Source organism: Raphanus sativus, chromosome 5 (genome assembly GCF_000801105.2).
Source record: "Raphanus sativus cultivar WK10039 chromosome 5, ASM80110v3, whole genome shotgun sequence".
Taxonomy (NCBI): domain Eukaryota; kingdom Viridiplantae; phylum Streptophyta; class Magnoliopsida; order Brassicales; family Brassicaceae; genus Raphanus; species Raphanus sativus.
This window is the reverse complement of record NC_079515.1, coordinates 25,253,465-25,274,859: the sequence shown is the minus strand read 5'-3', so window position 1 is coordinate 25,274,859 and position 21,395 is coordinate 25,253,465. Positions and strand designations below refer to the sequence as shown.

The window sequence follows — 21,395 nt, the reverse complement described above, 5'->3', positions numbered from 1 at the left end:
CCGTTCAAGTTTAAATTTGGAATATGTGCTTTAGATATCTCCAGTTTTTTTTTTTTTGTAAAACTAGATATCTCCAGTTTTGAACTGTTTTTTTTCCCTAAACCATGTTAAGAGCTAAAGACATCTCCAATGGCATTCTATAATCACCTTTATATTTTAAGAGAAATTGCCAAAAATACCATTTTCATAGTACCACTTTTCATGTTTACACTAACCACTTTTACCACTACTTTTAATAAAGGGTTTAGAATTGAAGGTTTAGGATTTAGGGTTTAAATTTAATGTTTTAGGATTTAAGGTATATAGTTTAGGGTTTAGAGTTGAGGATTTAGGGTTTAGAGTTGAGGATTTAGGGTTTATAGTTTAGACTTTAGGGTTTAGGGTTTAGGATATTGAATTTAGGATATATAGTTTAGGGTTTAGGGTTTAGAGTTGAAGATTTTGGGTTTAGAGTTTAGAATTGGAGGTTTAGTATTTAGAATTTGAGATTAGAATTTTGAAAATCATATAAATACAAAGATATAAGAGTTTTTACCATTTTAATAAATAAGGTATTTTTGAAAATGTGTCTTTAGTGGTGGTAAAGATGAATAATGGTACCTTGAAAATGGTATTTTTGAAAATTCCCCATATTTTAACACTAAAATAGAGTAACTTTATTATAGAGTTGGATTTGTTCCAATGGTTCACTCTATAATAGAGTCACTATATAAATGTTGATTTTCACTCTATATTTGGAGTGGAAAAACAACATTACTCTATAATTCACTATATTTATATAATATCTATAATTCACTATATTTATAGAGAATCTATATTATAAAGTAAACGATTAAAGTAAATACAACTCTATAATAGAGTTACTTTATTTTAGTGTAAAATATAGAGGATATTATAGAGTGCAATTGGAGATGTCTAAATAAGATTTTAACCAAGTTCGACTGCATACTTGTCGCTAAGTAAGCCTAAATCTCTAGACCAGAAAGAAAAATTAATAAATGTTTTGTTTTGGAGTTTGTGTATTATCTTTTTTTTTGAAACGAAGTTTGTGTATTATCTTCTTGTTAAAGAAATGCATTATTAGCATGTTCAACCACCAAAATAAAAGTTAGGCTAATTTGCTTAATGAAATAGCTGGTGCATATGAGATTACTGTAAATCATTGTTAAGAACCCCATATCAAAAGTATGATAAGGCCTAAAATAATATGTCAGACATAAGTCACAATGTCACATAATCCATAACATTTATAAAAATGATGTTATTAGCACTCTAACAGCATCTCCAATTAATTACTATTTTCACTTCTAAATAATATAATATAGAAAAAAGTGTTTCAACTAATCTTTGTTTTTAGAGAAATAGAGATTGATATTTTCCATCCAAATGTAGATATAAAATAACATCTTTCTGTATAGAGTCAATCATACTTTTTATTTTTAAAATAGTCCTTTCACTTCTAAATATTTATAAATATAACTAAAACAGTTTCTTTATTAAAAAATACAGTTTTTATAAAAACAGAATCACTTGGTTATATAATAGTATTTTAAGAAAATTTTTATTTTAAACAAAGTCATAACTCTATGAAAATTTTATAAAAGTTAAAAGTAACTAAAATTAATTATCAACTTTCATAATAAAAATACTAGTAAAATTAAGAAAAGAATTATTCTGGGAATATTTAACGACAAAAATAAAGAATATATTGAAATAGAATATTGAAATACATTTGTAATGGTACGAGAAAAGAAACTTACTAAAAATAAATGGAAAAATCAAGGTTCCGACCATCGTGTCGCTGATTGCGGATAGTTCATTAAGCTGACACGAGGGTAGCAACTGACGTGTTCCCAATCCCATCAACCATGATCGCCCATAGCAGGTTTGCCTTCTTCTGCAAGTGGGTTTTGTCTTTCTCTCACGTGTTTGTTCGGCGCCATATTCGCTTTCATATAATCCAGAAATCACCAATATTCGCAATTTCAACTACGTTTGTTTTTTTCGAATTCTGATTAGAAAGATATATAAATTCGGTTAAAATTGGTTTAACATTTAAATCGATTTTGGTTTCAGTTTAGTTCGATTATTTTCCCATCCCTATGTATAATGGCCCAACTATCCATACTATTTTACTTGTAAGGATTTGTCATCTGAAACCAAACAACCAACATTACTATTTTAAGAAGAAAAAAAGACACAGAACATCAAATATAATGTTGGTTGTTTGGTTTCATAAGTAGGTTACTCAAGCACGACTCAAAATTTCGATAGTGCCATAGTGGGATTATATGGGCCAGTGGACCCCGACAAAGAGGACGTATAAGTAAAGGATTCAAACTTTAGGATCCCAATTTCAGTTTATTTGGTTTAGGCCCAGATTCAGTTTAGAATGAAACAGTTATACCAGGTAAATTTGGCTTTGACACTCAAATTCTCTTTGGTTTGATTATATAAAACTCAAACAACTAACATTATTATTTCAAGAGCAAGGATGAAAAACTTAACATCCGAAAGTTTGATGAGTACTTAAAAACATTGCTTCCCCGGTAAATTTTTCTAACATGTAGAACCATATGAATCAAAAGACAAGACATGCCTCACAAGTTTGTCTAAATAGTTGGACGAAGATCCATTTTCCCCCAGGCTTTTGTCAGCCATCTCTTTAAAGTCCAAGCACCTATCTCTCATCCCATCTCCTTCAACCATCATTGCACTCCTCACTACCTTCTCAATCTCTCCCTTATCCATCATACTTCTCTCTAACACCTTCCCCACTCGCCATACATCAGCAATGTACCTCGCGTTCACACGCTGGTCCGTGAAATAAGGCGTACATATCATTGGAACACCTTCACATATGCTCTCTACGGTTGAGTTCCATCCACAATGCGTCCAAAACACGCCAACCGCTGGATGAGCCAATACCTCTAACTGATTCGCCCACTTCACAATTTTTCCCTTATATCCAATGCTTTCCATAAACCCACAAGGCAATGACTCGAGCCACTCGGTCCCTCGGACCAACCCTGGCCTAACCACCCACAAGAACGGATGTCCGCTGTTTCTTAGACCGCAAGCAATCTCGAGGAACACTTTCTCTTCTATATCTGCAAGGCTTCCAAAGCTAGCATAGACCACTGACTTTGGTTCTTGATTGTCGAGCCAATCTGTTATTTCATTATCTTCTTTGTTCTTTGGTTTTGGTGGAAGATCGTTGCTATGTTTGTGGAATGGTCCGATAGGGAAGAAGGGAACATGGAAGTTGCTGCTCAAATCCATGAGTTGGTCTCTTTCAAGATCTTCGAATGTGTTCCATATGACTCCCGATGAAGACTTGGCACTCTCCACCATGTCGGTAACTATTTGATATAGTTCATCTGGATCGTTCGTTTCTATTACCGGAAGATCCTTCACTTTCAGTGGTGGAAGCTCTATCACTGGATCATCTAGTCTAGAATCTGGATAAATAAAATAATGAATTTTCACACTGCTAAAAGTAGGGCTGGGCGTTCGGATACCCATTCGGGTTTCGGTTCAGTCCATTCGGGTTTCGGGTTTTCGGGGTCAAAGATTTCAGCCCCATTCGGATATTTCTAATTTTCGGTTCGGGTTCGGTTCGGGTTCGGATAACCCATTTAAAATGTTTTTAAATTTTTAAAATTCATTATATACTTTAAATTTTCAAAATCTATAAGAAAGATAATATATGACATATAAATTATCATAACATATATGTCAAAATACCTTAATTTAACATATAAATTGGTTTTCTTTGAATATTTGGATAAAGAATTAATAGATATTTAACTATTTTGGTGTTTTCAGTATACTTTAGCTATTTTAAACATTTACTTTTGACTATTTGCATATATTTTTCGAGTATTTTGGAAAATTTAAAGGTATCTTATATATTTTTAATATTTTTAATATACATTATATATAAAAATAATGTATATATTTAAGTATATAAATTTAATTCGGATACATTCGGGTACCCAAAATACTTCGGTTCGGATCGGGTTCGGTTTCGGTTTTTTAAATACCGAAATTTTGAACCCGTTCAGATATTTAATCAATTTCGGTTCGGGTTCGGTGCTACTTTTTCGGATCGGGTTCGGTTCGATTTTTCGGGTTCGGATTTTTTGTCCAGCCCTAGCTAAAAGATGTCTAAGAAATAAAAATATAGACTATGTGATCCAGTAACATGTTTTAAGCATGGTTTAATAAAAATGTCTTATAAAAAATAAATTTTAAATTTTATAAAGAAATTTAAGACATTTCTAATAATAAAAAAATATTTAAATCTGGAATGTTTATATATCTAAAATTTTGACTTTATCGGATTTTATTCAAGTACTAAGTATTTGTAACAAGCAAGGAATTGTGTATTTATAACCACACACATTTTTCTGGCTAATACCAAAATTTTGTAACTGTATGATGAAATACCCAAAAAAAGTTTTTTAAAAGGTGTAAAACATATAATAAGCTAGTACTATACGATTAAGTGTGGTATGAAATAGTTTCCAAGAATCTAAGACCATTTTTATATTTAATTATTTCTATATTTTTGTCTAAAATAGGAAAAAACTGTTATAGAAGTAGATTTGTTTCAATGTAGATTTTTTATGAGGAAATATAAAAAGTTTTTTTTTTCATTCCTAAATACCGTGACAAAATAGTTTTTTCTCCATATTTTTTTCCAAACTAAAGAAACTATATTATAGTCATACATTATAGCAAAATTACTTGTATGGTAAAGATTTATATTTTAAGGAAAAATATAGACGTACATTAGAAATGTTCTAACTAACTTGATCGATATACAATAAAGAAAAATGTTTAAGATTAGATTGGATTTATGTAATTAATATTTTCTTATGATACAACTGAAAGAAAATTGTATCAACCTTAATTTCATTCTTTTATGCTCCTAACATTAAATCAAAAATAAACTCATATATTGATCGCTCAGTCTCGAGATAAGTGTACAATTTTTCATTATCTTCACTTTTAAATCTTGATGTTAAACACTTTTGAAACTTCATTCATCATTATTTATCTATCAATTCCTAGTTTATTTCATTTGTTTTTCCTCATCATCCGAAGTTTCATATTGTTCTTTAGGTGATTATCAGTCAAAAACTTTAACACTAGAACTACGGAATTAAATATTTTCCGTAACATAAACAATTTTTAACTGATAGATAAGGGTATTTTACCTAGTGTAGAGAAGTAGCCCTTATCTCTAAAGAGAGGGAAAGCGGCAAAAGCACAAAACGACGCTGCACCACCTGTCCTCAACACTAATCGACGTACTCCAACCTCTTTGGCCGCATCTTCCGTGTTGCTCCCCCATATAGCGTCAGAGACCAGAAAACACACGGTGTCTCCTCCACCTACTTCCGCCGCAAGACTCTCACGAAACGATTCCAGGTACTTTTGTTTCAGCAAACGAAGAAGTGAGACAAGGTCCATACCCGAAGTTTCTGACCGAGAAAGAGGGTCTTCTCCTTCGTTGTTGTGAGAGATGGTTCGAAAGGTGAAGTGTGGGTATCTAGAAGGATCGGGGAAGTTGTAGGAGGTGTGGAGGATCGTGACGGAGAAGCCACGGTGGTGGAATATACTGGCGAGTTGGATCATTGGGTTGAAATGTCCCGGAAACGGTAAAGGAAACATGATTATTCTCCTCCCTTTCCTTTCGTCCATATTTTTCTTCTAAAACTTTAGGTTTTCAAGATTTGTTTGATATGTTGTTGTGTAATGTAAGCTCTCACTACAACTAGAGACTAATATACTTCGAAACACTAGTATAATATTAAGATTAAAATGAATATTAGTTTGCCATTTGTGTAAAACGTTGGAACGAGAGAGCTGGTGAAAATTGGACGGTAACCATTATAGTGAAACGCTCGTTTTGGGACTTTTAAAAATTTGCATGGTGGTCCTTTTTTTTTTTTTTTTTTTTTTTTTTTAAAGTAACGTGTATGTTTTTAGAAAACCATTAACCATTACCCATAACAAGGTTTGTCTTCTTCCGCATGTGGGTTTTGTCTTTCTCTCACGTGTTTGTTCAGCAGCGCCAAATTCGCTATCGTAACCAGAAGTCACCAATATTTTGTTTAATTATCCAATCTAAAACAAAAGTGTTGAACATTTTGATCAATAGAAAAAGTATTGAACATCTAAAATTTCAAGTTAGTACTGGAAAACACACATGATCCAAATATAATATTTTAATTAAGCTTCCAATTTGGAATACAAAATTAGGAATCTTCAAAAGAAAATTACTGAATATTTTTTTTAGATAAATAGATATATTTTGTCGAAATTTTCTATGTGATACTTCGATTGATTGCACAACAATTGTAAGTCAGGTAGAATATTTTCACTATGTTTGTAAAACAGTCCGGAAAGATGGGAACTTGAAACTCGCTGCTAAAATTCATGAGTGAGATTCTTTCAATATCTGTGTTCCATATGATTCCTGAAGAAGCTAAGTTCCTCCGGCACATTAATTCGTTTCCATTACCGGAAGATTTTTCAATCTCAGGAATCCCCTACATATTATTTTATAAGCATTCATAAACAATAACCTTGTGTTAATTACATATTGCCATTTCTTAGGTGTCACTCCCACAATCACTCTCAACCATAATTTGAAAAAACCATTTGATTGCTAGGAATATTACATTGCATTGACATTGTCAATTATGTTAGCGTTTTCTTATAAGACATGATATTATGTTACAAAAATTTAATATTTGGAGGTCAATATAATGACATACGTTATGAAGTCGTATGTCCATTGTTTCCAAAAATATGTCTGATCGTTTTGACTCTACAATTATGGTTCTTGTGGTTTCCTTATTTTGCATGTTTATGAAAATATGTTTCCTAAAATGTGATTCTTTCAAAGTATATAAATGCAAACTCAAATACAACAATAGTAAAAAGCGATAAATTTGACATATTTGTATGCTTCATGCGTGATCAATATATTAATTTATTATAATTTTGTTCATGATATTATATAGTTCATTCTATGCATCCTTCATGCATGTTTCGTGATATTATATGGTTCCATACTTTTGCATGTTATGTACTTTATGAGATTTTTTTTTTAAATCACCAACCTATCCAAATATCATATTTAGATGGTATTGTGAAGCTACAACAAAGTAAAATTTGCCTTAAATCATTCCTATTACGGATTTTCATGCTCATAATTACCAATTAATTATTTGAAATTTGACTAATCACTCTACCAACGTTTCCTAAAGTGTCCATTCTTACCAAACAATTTTTTTTAATTCAAATTATTTATGTCATGAGTTTTATCTCACCAATTATAGTGTTGGTCAAGGCAATCTTGATGCCGAAATTGATATGCAAGTGATTTTGTGTATCAATGCTATGAATTGATGCCATATTTTTAGATTATGAATTCAAAATTTCGAAGCAAATCATAATCTTAATTTTATTGATTTTCGTCAATCTGGTCAAATAAAAGAGAATTTTAATTATGTTTTCAAATTTAAGTTAAGTTTTAGTTATGCATTTGAGCGTATAAGTTATGTAATATTAAATATCAAAAAAATTCTATAGTTATGGTGATTTGTTTTCATGGCATTAACCCTAGACCAGTTTCGTTCATAATATAAATACATTGTCGACAATGCATCTCTTCCTCACCACATTCTGCTTCTCGAACTTATTTATCAAAACATTCTAGCAAGCAAAACACTCATGGCTAAATCTAATAATATTCCAGAAATTGATGCTTTCAGAAAGAGGTATATCATTGTGTTTAATGAATTTGGTAAATAAGTATGTTTAGTTTGGTAAATTAATTCTTTGTGTGCAAACTAGAAGTCTTGAAAACACTTTTCACATTATTATGGTTTTATCAGTTTTTTATTTGTTTTTTTAGTATTTTATTTTTCTATTACCTATGTTTTTTTAATATTATAATCATATTTTTTATGAAAGAAAAAATTCGATTGTCTATGTTTTGTTTTATCTTTGCATACTCTTATATATTGTTTAAATTTATATTATTGTATACTCTTATATATTGTTTTCTAAAGAAATATACCTCATTTACACCTAACTAATTACACAAGTCTTCTAAAAGTAAAAAATAAATAAGCTTGCATTATATATACATGTACAATTTTGTAGATATATATCATTAGATCTCATATTTGTGACTATAACTTTTAAATTTCTAATATCTATAGATTAAAAGTAATAATTTCTGGTCACTCATTCCGCGCATGGCACGGATTATCACCTAGTCATATGGTAAAGGAACATCATTATTCTCCTCTCTTTTCTCTCTTCCATTTTTGTTCCTTTAAATTCTCTTTTGAGACTTTTGAGTGTATTTTGCTTATTTTGTTGGTGAACGTTCTTTGTTGGTGTGGTTTTAAACTTTTAGTACACCGCCAAGAACCACTTATACAAGTAGTTGTGCCACCTTCGTAGGCTACTCGAGTACGACTCAAAACTTTCGATGGTGGCATTAGATGGGCCAGTGGACCCCGAAAAAGCGGTATAACAGATGATAGTATAACACTAGCTGTAGAGATGGTTTGTTATAAGGTTGGATTCAAACTTTACCTCACTTTATATATGTTTTATTTGTTTCAGGACCAGATTCAGCTTAGAACCAAAACTAAAAGTAATACCGGATAATATTTGTTTTAACATTCAAATTCTTTTGGTTTGATTATTACCTTCGCCATCCCTAAAGGTAATGCTCAATTTCGCAAGGATGAATGATCATATAAAACTCAAACAACTAACATTATTATTTCAAGAGAAAAGATTTAACCGGTGGTGGTGGTCTAATGGCGTTTGAGGGAATTAAAAAACTCAACAAGGCGAACCCGGGTTCAAACCCCACCGGCCACACGGATATGAGTTATTGCTTTCGGCTCATTTGAATGCCCAGGAAAGGGTCTATCCGTGGGCTGTACCTCCACCCGGGGGTTAGGCTTGTGTCATTATTGACCTGGGTTTAACTTTTTTAGTTTAAAAAAAAAACATTATTATTTCAAGAGAAAGGATGAAATACATAACATCCAAAGGTTTGATGAGTGCTTAAAAACATTGCTTCCACAATAATTTTTTCTAACTTGTAAAAACATATGAATCGAGAGACAAGACATGCCTCACAAGTTTGTCCAAATAGTTTGACGAAGACCCATGTTTTTCTAAGCAGTTGTCAGCCATCTCTTTAAAGGCCAAGCACCTATATCTCTCATCCCATCTCCTTGACTCCTTCATCTATCATTGCACTCCTTACAACCTGCTTTGTTTCTCCCTTATCCATCATACTTCTCTCTAACACCTTCCCCACTCGCCATACATCAGCAATGTACCTCGCATTCACACGCTGGTCCGTGAAACAAGGCCTACATATCATTGGAACACCTTCACATGTGCTCTCTACGGTTGAGTTCCACCCACAATGCGTCCAAAACACGCCAACCGCTGGATGAGCCAATACATCTAACTGATTCGCCCAATTCACAAATTTTTCCTTATGTCCAATGTTTTCCATAAACCCACAAAGAAATGACTCGAGCCTCTCGGTCCCTCGGACCAACCCTGGCCTAACCACCCACAAGAACGGATGTTCGCTGTTTCTTAGACCGCAAGCAATCTCGAGAAACTCTTTCTCTTCTATATCTGCAAGGCTTCCAAAGCTAGCATATACCACTGACTTTCGTTCTTGCTTGTCGAGCCAATTTGTTTTTTGTTCTTTGTTTTCTGTGGAAGATTATTAATATGTTCGTGAAATGGTCCGATCGGAAAGAAGGAAATTTGGAAGTTGCTGCTCAGATCCGTAACTTAAGTTAGTCTCTTTCAAGATCTCCGAATGTGTTCCATATGACTCCTGATGAAACAAGAGCAGATTTATCGCATGGAAGCGAGAATGATTTGTTACTAGGAATAGTCAAGAATCTGCTTCAGAAACAATATATATATTGAATAAAATCATTTTGATCTGAGATCAAATGGAATTTAGAAAAACATAAGTCACATTAGACTCAGCTGAAGCTCTCTCTATGCAGGTACATATAGTCATGAACACGATTACTTTTTGTCTCTTAATGTATAGCCTTCGAAAGTTGTTCTCTATCATCTTTTTCGAGAAATTTTGGTGACATTTCTTGGTTAGTTTCTTTAGATAGCCATATGGGAGTTCTTATTCTGAATCAGTCCCAGTTAATTGGAATAGTAGTGCAAAAAAGTGCAAATGGAGTAGTTTGTTTATGTAGAAACAAAAAAGCTTCTACGGGAAAAAAACATTTAAACATTCGAACATTATGAAATTGGTATTATTTTATTCAATTCTTTGTTTAAAGACTATCATCGTCCCATTCAAAACAGTAACGAGTATATCCATCACCATCTACACGACACATAGGAGTTCTCTCATCTACGGACTCTTTTCCCACCTCCCAAATACATTCTCTACATACTGGAGTCTTTCCAGATGGAGTATCATCTCTTGCTACTGTAAATATATTAAAATAATGAGATCCGCCTCCATACCACGTAAAATGGCAACGAAACTTCGTAGTTTTCCAAATGTTAACATGAAATCTGAAATCCCAGTACTTATCCCAAGGGATATGGATCAATCCCAAATCATCGTCACTAGATTTGCAATGTACATTCAGAACTTCCCCGTTCTCTACAGTGTTGTGGATTACAACATGCTTAGGTGCTAGAGGTAACACGCCGCCGTGGCCCGAACCTGGTGTTGGTGCTTCCGCCACAGTGTTTGAGACATCTAATCCTGATGCAAAAAGAATGCAAGTAAGATATGAGATGATCATAAACATCGAAATGCAATGAAGCTTGTTAGAGAAAGCCATTGTTATGTAAATCATGTAGAGTGGATTGGTAGACTAGTTCATATTGATTCCCTATTTATAGATATTAACAAAAAAATGCAAATATATTTGAAGCCGTGACTGAATATTTATGTAAAGTAATGTATGTTTTTTTAGTCCATGTAAAATTTCATTCCTTTCTGTTGAAGCTACATATTTACTTATTTTGAAAATATGAATTGTCTATTTTGGTAAGATAATATATTATTATTTACATAACTTTGGAAATAAATAATTTGTTTTTGTCTTGACTAAAAGACTTTTGACTTTTTAATAAATACTAGAATTTGATCCGAGCGTCCGTTTGGGTGTTTGTTTTACAATAAATTAAAAACATTTCAAAATATAACAATTTAATGGTTGAATTTGCATTACTTTAGCATTTTGTTAAGACTATGTTATTGGTTCTTGTTATATATATGTGTGTCGGAACTATATAAGTTATACAAAATTATATCGTAATTAGACATAATAATTATTATTATGCTTGCACAGAGAAAATACAATATTGTTTTAAAACTACATACTTATATTTTTATTATTTGTTAGTAATAAATTTAGGTATTTATTTAATAAATTTATGTATTTACTTAATAAATTTAGAATATTTATACAATATTATTTGAAATCTATATAGTTATATTTTTAATTATTTATTAGTAATATCTAAAAAGTGAAACCACATAAAATAGTTATCTACATAATATATAATTAAAATATAAATCAGTATATAAATATATTATTTTATTTATATTTCATATAAATAATATCCAAATGTAAATCGAAGATGATAAATGTTGAGGATTATAAAATATATATCACTGAATTTTAATTAGTATATATAACAATTTTATCGTACATAAAAAGTTTGGTCCATAAAAAAGTAAAATAAATATATGTACGGGCGAGTCATATTGTAAAATCTAGATAAAACTGTTGACAATTCAAAAATAAAATAAATTACTCAATATAAACTAAATTATAAATTATTATGTTTAGAAATTTTTATAATAAACAATTATTTAATAAATTTAAATAAGAAAAATATATACTACCATTTAAATAAAATCAATATTTATTTATAAATATGTAAAACACATGACGTTTAAATTAGAAGGCATCAATACCCTAAAATAGTAGCTTATTCCTTTTAATTATTCGGGTAAATATAGTTATACTTATACACAATTAGCAATATTATCATCCGAATACCCGTTCAAGTACTATAAGTTTTCTGGTGAGTTCTGAGTCGGATCTTTCTAGGTCCGAGTTGGTTTAGTTCTGATGTATTGAAACTTAAAAATATCCAAATAAATAATATATCTAAAACTTGAGATATTTATTCCAAAAATAACCAATATTATCCTATTTGGTTTATAATATATTTTGTATCCAAAATAAAATTAATCTAAAAATAATCAAATAACCAAAAATAATCATATTATCTGTTTTGGTTCGGTTCGATTATGATGTATAGGAACTTAGAATATTCAAAGAACCACTATATATATTTAGTTATATAGTGACACATCTAAAATATATAATACTAATTATAAAAAACAAATATTAAGTTTTTAAAAAATCAAAATCAAAATCCGCTGTGGTGTGCAGATCATATTCTAGTTGGTATTTTAAGGTTGTTGTATTGTGAATGATTTTAGCAATATTTAGTATATATTACATGATTTTGCCAGTACCAAATCGATAGGATATATGTAATTCTTAATCTATATATTATTTTCTGACAAATAAATTTTAATATATGAAATTTCAATATCTTATTTACAATTACTCTATATAGAACTGAAAAAAGAAATCAAATTATATGACTTCATGTTACAGGTATAGTGCCTGGTTTAATGATGTTCCCGTTGTTTGCATTACTATAGTTATTTGGTAGTATTATTTTAGTTTTAATAGTTGTAACATAGTAAAAAAATTTACACTTCATTTTACGCTCTTTGTTTAATAAAATATGTGACCTTGACCCGCCCGACCGGACGGGTATTTATTTTTATATTTTATTTTGTGTTTGCATTAATTATTAAAATTAATTAGTCATGACACTTCATTTTACGCTCTTTGCTTAATAAAATATGTAGACCAAATTCTACAGAGATTGGGAAATGCGGCTGAAATAAAAGAATAGACTGTGTTTTATTTGTTGGAGAGATAAATATAATTATTGGGTAAGCATGTCTTAATGGGTTTGTTATTCAAATGTGATTACTTTTTTACGTGAAGGTCTATTATTAATTAGTAAAAATGTAAGAGATAAATGCAATGGCATAAGTTGTAAATATTAAAATGAAATAAAGGTAATTTTTCAAATATAATTTAGTTTTAATAAATTAGATTAAAGATTTTAAATCCTTATTTTGTAGGTACAAAGGTTTTGTTGTACTACGGATTATATATTGTGTAAGCGTTATATAAACTAAGACTTGGATCTATACTATTAAAGTAAAATACCTAATAGGTATTTGCCCTTGATTTTTGAAGTTAATTACAATGGTATGCCATTACTATATTTATGTCATTGCAAATGTTTCCATATATATATCAACTAATATATTAGGAGAATTTAATATATCTTAAACATGAATCTTTTAATATTTTGTAAAGATTACATCCCATAAAAATAGCAATTAAGAATTAATAAAATCTATATAGTTTTTAAATTAAGTAAAAAACAAGTATTATAGTACATTAATACTAATTATCTATATTTTCATTCGAGATACAGTATCTTTTGGTTGTTAAATCTTGTGTAATCTCAGTCATATAAATAGTTATGCATTTCTAACTTTCTAATCTTCACCCTTCAGAAAAAAAAGACTTATACTATGATTAGTCTCACATGTATTAGTATACATTTAGTTTTTTTTCTCAGCTTTTCGAACCGAAATCTACGGTATTTGATATATACTTAATTTTAGTTAAAATAATTATATAGTGAAAATTAGGCATTTTATACATATGTGTTTTTATAAGAATATTTTTAAAGTATAGATAATTAAAATAATATTTCTATAAATATAATTTTATTAAAATAATACAATTCATTTATATACCCGCCTAATATAATTTTACTTATAATTTAAAATTGTATTATGAATTTATTTTTAATTTTTATATTAGTAAAAATTTATTTATTATATAATTATTTTTCATTCAAACCGTCTCATACTTGATAAATGTTTACATTTTTATGAAATAATCGCAAAAAATTATAATTATAAAACAAAACCTATAGTTCGATGTACCATATAAACAAACAATATTAATACCAAATAAATTTAGTATTGTATTTTTATCAAATTAAATATATGTAATTACTTTTAGTTTATATATTGTGCTTTATTATTTTATTTTAATAAGTTGAATTAGTTTTTAAAATTCATAAATATATGTTATCCTATATATGTAATTATTTTGAATTTTATAATTTATAAAATATTTAATAAATTGATTAAGTAACTTTATATTTATTAATTGGTATACCAATTTAATTCTGAATATGAATTTTGTATATATATAAATATTTATAGTAATTTGCTTTATTTTTCTATAAATCAAAAAGGTATTAGACTCATTTATAATAATATTTAATATTAATTAAGAAATTTATTATTTAAAATTTATTATATATATAATTTCTATTTTAAAAATAATAAAATATATTATTACAATGTATTCTTAGACAAAGATACTTCAGAATATTTTTTGAATATCTTATTTTGAAAATATTGAAATAACATATTAGATTAGAATATATATATTTAATAGTAAACAATTTAATTATATGAGAAATAATATGAAGTTAAATAATGTAATGATCCAACATTGACTTTTGTAAGTAGATTTTTTAGTGATTCAAAGGTAAAATATATATATCTCATGTAAAAAACTAATTTTATAAATGTAAATACCATATTTTTATTGAAAAAGTTTAGATAAAAATATATGGGTCCGGCTCTGTTTCTTAAACTATCGTCTCAAAATTTGGAAACAAATTTTTGCAAAAAAAAAATTATCCACATAAAAACTTACATAATGCTCATATAAAATTTGTATAATTATAAATATTGTATATGTTGGTAATAATATATATATACATATTGGAAAATAAAAATATACAAAGTATATACAAATTTTGATTTTACCGAATATATATATATATATATATATATATTTAATTAAGAATGTAATCTCGCGCTTTTAAAGTGCGGGTCAAAATCTAGTATGTATATTAAGAAAGTAGCTTAAAACGAAACCTGCAACGAGCTGCAAAGAAACTTAAACACACATTTTTGTAAAATTAAACACACTAATTTTCATTTTACTATTCACTAAAATGTAAGCAAATCTTCACGTACAGAAATAATAATTCCATGGATTAACACTGGCGATCAAAACTAAGTTCCATGGGCATGGATTAACATTAACAAGTTCTTTCTTATCGAATTATTGAACTATACATCTTAGTTAATTTTACCCTTCATGAACCATTTAAACCAATAGATCTATAAAAAATGAAGCATCCCTTCTTCCAAAAAAAAAGGTTCAAAGTAATGGTAGTCGATGTCACATAGCACTACGCAAACACCCATAATCTGATTTATAAATATTCAAATTACAACCCAAACCAAAGTTAAGTAACCAAGAATGATTAACGGAAACATTCCTAAAATAATAATTAACTAACCCAAACCAATAAAAATTGTATATATTCGAAAGGAAGGAGTAGTTTTTTGGACTTAAGACTGCGGGAAGGTCACGGAACCCTTTGTGTCCGAAATCCGACGTGGCAGTATAACGGCTACTTCGAAGACACACACAAATAAAAAAATTATTAAAAAATAAAATTATAAAAACTTGCAGAGAGACGTTGAGATATGCATGTGACCCCTCTTTGCAAAATTCAAAAACATTTTTAAGACAGAACCAAAAGAAACAACAACAGAAACAATTGTAATAACTCCATAGATCTCGATGGACCACAACAACAACAACTACTACTGATCTCTCTTTCCTTATATTTTTCTGGGTTTCTAAAAAAGTTTCAATCTTTATAACGAAAATGGAGAATAGCTGTATCGGGTTTGAAGGATCTAAGCGATTTGGTGAGAGCAAACGAAACGTCGTTGAATCAGTGACCGAGTCAACAACCGATTCGAGTCTTAGCAGCTCTAGCTGCGGTGCTGGATCGAGCTCCGGGAGATCCGTGTCTTCGCTGTCATCTCCTCCGACGAAATCGCAGCTCCTTGGATGGCCGTTAGGACAAGGCTCGTGGAGGAAGAGTTCAGGGAAGAAGATGATGGTGAAGAAAACTCCGACGAAAGTCGACACCTTTGGGTTTAAGAGAATCGGAACAGAGACTTCAGGTTTCGTGAAATCTAAAACCAACCAATCTCTCTGTTTCGTTAAAACGACAGAGTTTTGACATTTATGTGTGTTGTTGTTGTCTGTTGTGTGTAGAAGTTGAGTTGTTGAAAGAGAGGATGGCGAAGCTGCTGCTCGGTGAAGACATGTCAGGATCTGGCGAAGGAGTTTGTCCTGCTTTAGCCATCTCAAACGCTATTACCAATCTCTACGGTACTTTTTTAACTTTTAAAGCCTTGAATGTTTTATAAATGATATTAACATGATTCTGACTTTTTTTGTTAACTTTAAATAAATAAATAAAAAAAGCTGCGATTCTGGGGCAACAATGGAGGCTAGAGCCATTACCAAGTGAGAAGAAAACAATGTGGAGAAGAGAAATCGAAGTTCTTCTCTCTGTTAGTGATCACATTGTTGAATTGGTACCTTCCTTTCAGAACATCCCCAATGGAGGCAAGATTGAGGTAACTTCAAGCCTTATTATAACTTTAGTGAGAATGAGTCCTTGTTGGTTGTATCTGAGCAAGTGTGTTCTGTTTCTTGATTTGGTAAGGTGATGAACTGCAGACCAAGATCAGATCTATCTACTTGTCTTCCCGCTCTTCGGAAGCTAGACAACATGCTTATTGTAAGAACTTTCTCCTTTGTTATCCTCATGAGGCTTAGAAATCATTTGAAACGGCAGCTTAAAAGAGTTTTCTTTGATGTCTTTAGGAGATATTAGACAGCTTTGAAGGAACAGAGTTCTGGTACGTTGATCAAGGAGTTGTGTCTTCTGAGTCTGCAAGGTCCAACTCTTTCCGTGAAGATGGAGACAAATGGTGGCTTCCTCTGCCACGTGTGCCATCAGATGGACTCTCTGAGCAAACCAGGAAGAAGCTAGACCACACTCGTGATTTCACTAACCAAATCTTGAAAGCGTGTATGTCAATCAACAGCATTGCTTTAGCTGATATGGAAGTTCCACAAGCATACCTTGAAGCTCTTCCAAAGGTTATTATAATAATAAATAAACTTTTTTAAATCTTCATAGCCAAGTTTCTAAACTTGTGTGTTGATGATGATCATCACATTGTTTTTGTTTGCAGAACGGAAGATCATGTCTTGGTGATTTTCTTTATAGAAACATCACGTCTGATAACTTCTCAGCAGATTACTTGCTTGAGTCAATAGATCTTTCATCAGAGCACGCGGTTGTGGAGATGGCCAATAGAGTAGAAGCATCAATGTACATTTGGAGGAGAAGAGCTCACTCCAGGCATCTGATCTCTCTGTATCGATCCACAGGTGCAAGACCTTCTTGGGGGATGATTGTGAGGGAGATGATGATGAATCAAAACGACGGTGACAAGAGGGAGGTGTTTGCAGGAAGAGCTGAAAGCTTATTGATCAGCCTCAAGCAACGTTTCCCTGGACTTAGACAAACAGCTTTGGACACAAGCAAGATCCAGTTCAACAAGGTTTGTTTTTCACATCATACATTAAAAACTCAATAGATTAGTAGTAGTAAATTAATAAACACGATAAATTATTAAATCTTATTAATCTCGAGTTTGTGCCGATGCAAAATATGACACAATTCGGTAAGAAAATAAGATAATAATTTTTTGAAAAACTTTATGTAAATATATGGTTCTAATATAACATAACTTAATGTTTAACGTATATAAAGTTGATATTAACATAAATGTAAAAATATTTGAGAGTTTTACTTCAAAACATAACAAGATTAAGTTTTAAACCTTGAACTTTTTATACAGGATGTAGGAAAGTCTATACTTGAGAGCTACTCAAGGGTATTAGAGAGTTTAGCATATAGCATTGGTGTACGCATAGAGGAAGTGTTGTACATGGATGATATCAGCAAAGAAGATCATGATGATTCTTGTTCAGACAAGTTGAGGTTGTTGTCTAAAGAAGATGCATCAAGTAGGTCAGCAGGTTCTCTAAGGAAGAGAATTTCGGTTCCATCGTTGTTCTCTGTGTCATTCTCAGGCACATCAACTCCTTACAGAACTCCATCGTTCTCTGTATCGACTCCAACTTATTCACCAATGCCATTGATAAGCCCCATCAGTGGAGGAGGAGAGAGAGCTCCGTTTCTCTCTAGGAGAAACATTAGAGAACGGTGTGGATTTGGTCCAAAGAAAGCATTGGCTAATTATCTCCGGGGTTGAATTTTAAGAATCGGATTATTATTTTTATTATCATGTTGTGTTATGTTATTGAGTTAGCATTTTCTTGGTGTTGTTATATATTAAAAAAAAAAAGCAATTCGCTTGCTTTTCTCTATGACAATATATTTGATCTACAAGCACTTTACGTTGTTGTCATAGTTTGATTTTCTAATCCATAGTTGTTGTTGGTTGTTGCTACTCAGCCACTTGATCAAGTCTAAGTTGGAACAAAATACAAAAACAGAGGAGGTTTATAATTATCTCATTAACATAATTTCACCGCTAATAACCTAAGTTAAATATTCAACAAACACTAAGCTTCTAACCATTAGTAAACAGATATTCCGCATCATTAGATGAGTATAGATATGTATATGTTAAATATACACATGTACTTATTCATTATAGGCCTTTTCAAGAATATCAACGAGCGCATGTTTGTTAATACTAGTAATAAAATATGTTTATTCATTATGATATAAAGATAAAGTACCATTACAATCATTTATAAAGCATCACAACGCAGACAATATTAGATCAAACATTTATATATAAATATCATCAGGAATAGGCTTGTTTTAGTGTTGCGGTCCTCGTAAACCAAAACAAATAAACACGTCAAGAACAAGTCACTCTTCTGTTATGCGATAATACCACATTCCTTAATTTTGTGACAACCTTTATATAACTTTTATATACTCATTACTTTTTTATAACATAGTTCAAATTTTATATTAAGATTAGACCATGATGTCTCTTACTTCCCTACAAAATGTAACAAAGACTGGATCAGAAATATAGAGCATGAGATCTTATGTAATGCTTATGGAGCATCTATTCATTTAATATTTATATTATATGAGTACCTTAGCGGTTGCTCGAAATTAGGATTGCATGACATGCAGTGCATGTTAGTAATAAAGCGACCCTGCATGCACCAGATAAAATTATTAACTAATAAGTTGTGTAAAATTATGTAAAACGAACCTTGTCAATAATTATTATTATACAAAATTTTAGATGTGGACAGGGGGAAAACGATACCTTCCCACCAGTTTCCTCTTGATGCGCTTTTGGAATCGCCTTCATCTCCATCTTTCTTGTACTGCATAAGTTAGATATAAAGGAGAAAACAAAATCTTAAAATACACATAGAGATAGATCACACATGTAAAGAATATAAGTTTGTCACGCAAGTAGGTGTTATGTGTGAGATAGATACATGTAAAAAAAAAAAGATACGAATCGACTTACAGTCTCTTTGGTGGTAGTCGTTGTAGATGAATAGTTCTCTTGGCCTCCATAGTAAATGGATGAGCTCAAGTTGCATGGTGGTTCTGTTTCCTCATTACGGTAACTCTTTTTCTCTTTATTGTTGCTTCTTTCTCCTCGTTCATCTACATATTAATACCGCAAACGTATATAAGTTTTCGGTATGATAGAAAAAGCTAAGTTTAAACTCTTAGTTAGAAACTTAGAATAACTCAACTTTGTAAAAGACACACTTTAAACTCTGACTTATCAGCTATAAGTTTTCCAATAACAAGAGGATTTTGAAATTTTTACTATTTGAAATTTTGAAATTTTGAAAAAATTTTAAGCTGAAACTAACATAGCCTAGCTAGTTCTACTATATATAATGTGAAAAAGAATTCATGAAAGTAAGTTACTTGGAGATTGATACTTCACATGTCCACCTTGACTTGCAAAGTCCATTTGCCTCCCCAACGTCCCCTTCTAGTTCACAACAAAAGAAATTTAATTAGAGAGTACATCAGCATGATTTTGAATATTGATCTAGAGCCCCTAAAAATATGTAACATGCATATGTTCAGAATGATTCATGTATCCTGAAATGAAAAAGTACCTCAGAGGGTCGTGGGAAGATGGAATTGAACAATCCAGTGGTTGATGAAGAAGGCGGAGAAGAGACTCTGGGACCAAATATATGATCAAACGACGAAGAAGAAGATGAGGAAGAAGATGAAGCAGCAATAATCTTCTTCTTGTCCATGCTAAAGTTATGTAGATGGATATGTATGAATACAACTTTAAAGGGTTTCTTATGGAAGATGAATTACGAAAAGGGCCTAGGAATGCGAAAAAGAGAAAGGATTAGATTTTGTGACAGAGGCGAAGAAAGGAGAGAACATGTGATGAAACATAAGAGAAGACACGTGAAGATTTCACAGTTGTTTTATGCGACTCTTATTAACCGTCGTGTCTTCATACTTATAGTTGAAAACTTTGACTACATGTGTGATCTGTCTTTTATATAAGTTGACATTTATAGTTTACTAAATTTACCCGAGAATAAAAAGACATGTAAATCGGAAATCCGGTAATATTAAAGTCTATGATTCGATAAACAGAATCGGTTTTGAGATTCTGGAGACTTCAATAAACATTTTTACAATTTGAAAACTATGTATATATTAATTTATAAAAGTTTGAAAACTATGTATATATTAATTTATAAAAGTTTGAAAACTATGTATATGTTTTAAAATTTTATATAAGTTGAAATTTATAGTTTACTATATTTTAACTCGGAAATAAAAACATGTAAATCGGAAAAAATCTCGCAATATTAAAGTCTATGATTCGGTAAACATAACTTATTTTGAGATTTTAGAGACTTTAATTAATAACTTTTTACAATCTGAAATATATATATATATATATTAATTTATAAAAATTTGAAGACCTAAAACAAATATTTCACCTCGTTATATTCAGAACCGGCTGAGGAATGTTTCATATATTATAAGGAAATAGTGAGTTCAGAAACAAATGAACTCAGTAATGCAAAAGCAAAAACACGTAAATTTAAAGTCAAGTGAAGTTAATTTTTCTAACTTCTTTCTAGATTTCTTTTTTGAACCGATCTTCTTTCTAGATTTCTCTCTAAGGGATT

General features: G+C 30.6%; 4 protein-coding genes and 1 pseudogene across 6 annotated transcripts; 1 reads left to right on the top strand and 4 right to left on the bottom strand.

The window, feature by feature from the left end:
- Positions 1-2,460: 2,460 nt before the first annotated feature.
- Positions 2,461-5,902, bottom strand: LOC108860221 (UDP-glycosyltransferase 76F1-like). Its single transcript, XM_018634124.2, has 2 exons — positions 5,226-5,902; positions 2,461-3,461 (listed from the first exon to the last, which is right to left on the bottom strand). Exons 1-2 carry the CDS (start codon positions 5,710-5,712, stop codon positions 2,560-2,562), a joined length of 1,389 nt encoding a protein of 462 aa, XP_018489626.1. The 5' UTR covers positions 5,713-5,902; the 3' UTR covers positions 2,461-2,559.
- Positions 5,903-9,141: 3,239 nt separating this feature from the next.
- LOC108858599 (UDP-glycosyltransferase 76F1-like) lies at positions 9,142-10,159 on the bottom strand (annotated as a pseudogene).
- Positions 10,160-10,376: 217 nt separating this feature from the next.
- Positions 10,377-10,898, bottom strand: LOC108858598 (S-protein homolog 5-like). Its single transcript, XM_018632505.1, has one exon. It carries the CDS (start codon positions 10,896-10,898, stop codon positions 10,377-10,379), a length of 522 nt encoding a protein of 173 aa, XP_018488007.1.
- Positions 10,899-15,814: 4,916 nt separating this feature from the next.
- On the top strand, positions 15,815-18,676 carry LOC108856649 (rop guanine nucleotide exchange factor 6). Its single transcript, XM_018630498.2, has 7 exons — positions 15,815-16,303; positions 16,398-16,514; positions 16,611-16,765; positions 16,855-16,929; positions 17,016-17,294; positions 17,390-17,761; positions 18,062-18,676. Exons 1-7 carry the CDS (start codon positions 16,000-16,002, stop codon positions 18,476-18,478), a joined length of 1,719 nt encoding a protein of 572 aa, XP_018486000.1. The 5' UTR covers positions 15,815-15,999; the 3' UTR covers positions 18,479-18,676.
- Positions 18,677-19,008: 332 nt separating this feature from the next.
- LOC108856650 (uncharacterized) lies at positions 19,009-20,700 on the bottom strand. 3 transcript variants are annotated; one of them, XM_018630501.2, is made up of 6 exons: positions 20,346-20,700; positions 20,149-20,212; positions 19,733-19,875; positions 19,523-19,583; positions 19,345-19,406; positions 19,009-19,243 (listed from the first exon to the last, which is right to left on the bottom strand). In XM_018630501.2, the coding sequence occupies exons 1-5, from the start codon at positions 20,490-20,492 to the stop codon at positions 19,390-19,392; spliced, it is 432 nt and encodes a 143-aa protein (XP_018486003.1). In that variant the 5' UTR covers positions 20,493-20,700; the 3' UTR covers positions 19,009-19,243; positions 19,345-19,389. The 3 variants fall into 3 exon arrangements, with proteins under 3 accessions (XP_018486003.1, XP_056866167.1, XP_018486001.1); XM_057010187.1 differs by having other exon boundaries at positions 19,009-19,262; positions 20,149-20,215; positions 20,346-20,699; XM_018630499.2 differs by having other exon boundaries at positions 20,149-20,215; positions 20,346-20,699.
- Positions 20,701-21,395: the final 695 nt, after the last annotated feature.

Bases quoted from the DNA above. Each gene is read 5' to 3' on its own strand.
- LOC108860221 (XM_018634124.2), bottom strand. From the start codon at position 5,712: ATGGACGAAAGGAAAGGGAGGAGAATAATCATGTTTCCTTTACCGTTT. The intron at 3,462-5,225 runs GTAAAATACCCT...TTATTTATCCAG, and splicing joins GGGCTACTTCTCTACACTAG to ATTCTAGACTAGATGATCCA.
- LOC108858598 (XM_018632505.1), bottom strand. From the start codon at position 10,898: ATGGCTTTCTCTAACAAGCTTCATTGCATTTCGATGTTTATGATCATC.
- LOC108856649 (XM_018630498.2), top strand. From the start codon at position 16,000: ATGGAGAATAGCTGTATCGGGTTTGAAGGATCTAAGCGATTTGGTGAG. The intron at 16,304-16,397 runs GTTTCGTGAAAT...TGTTGTGTGTAG, and splicing joins AATCGGAACAGAGACTTCAG to AAGTTGAGTTGTTGAAAGAG. The intron at 16,930-17,015 runs GTAAGAACTTTC...TGATGTCTTTAG, and splicing joins AGCTAGACAACATGCTTATT to GAGATATTAGACAGCTTTGA.
- LOC108856650 (XM_057010187.1), bottom strand. From the start codon at position 20,492: ATGGACAAGAAGAAGATTATTGCTGCTTCATCTTCTTCCTCATCTTCT. The intron at 20,216-20,345 runs GTACTTTTTCAT...GTTGTGAACTAG, and splicing joins TCTTCCCACGACCCTCTGAG to AAGGGGACGTTGGGGAGGCA. The intron at 19,876-20,148 runs GTAACTTACTTT...ATTAATATGTAG, and splicing joins TGTGAAGTATCAATCTCCAA to ATGAACGAGGAGAAAGAAGC.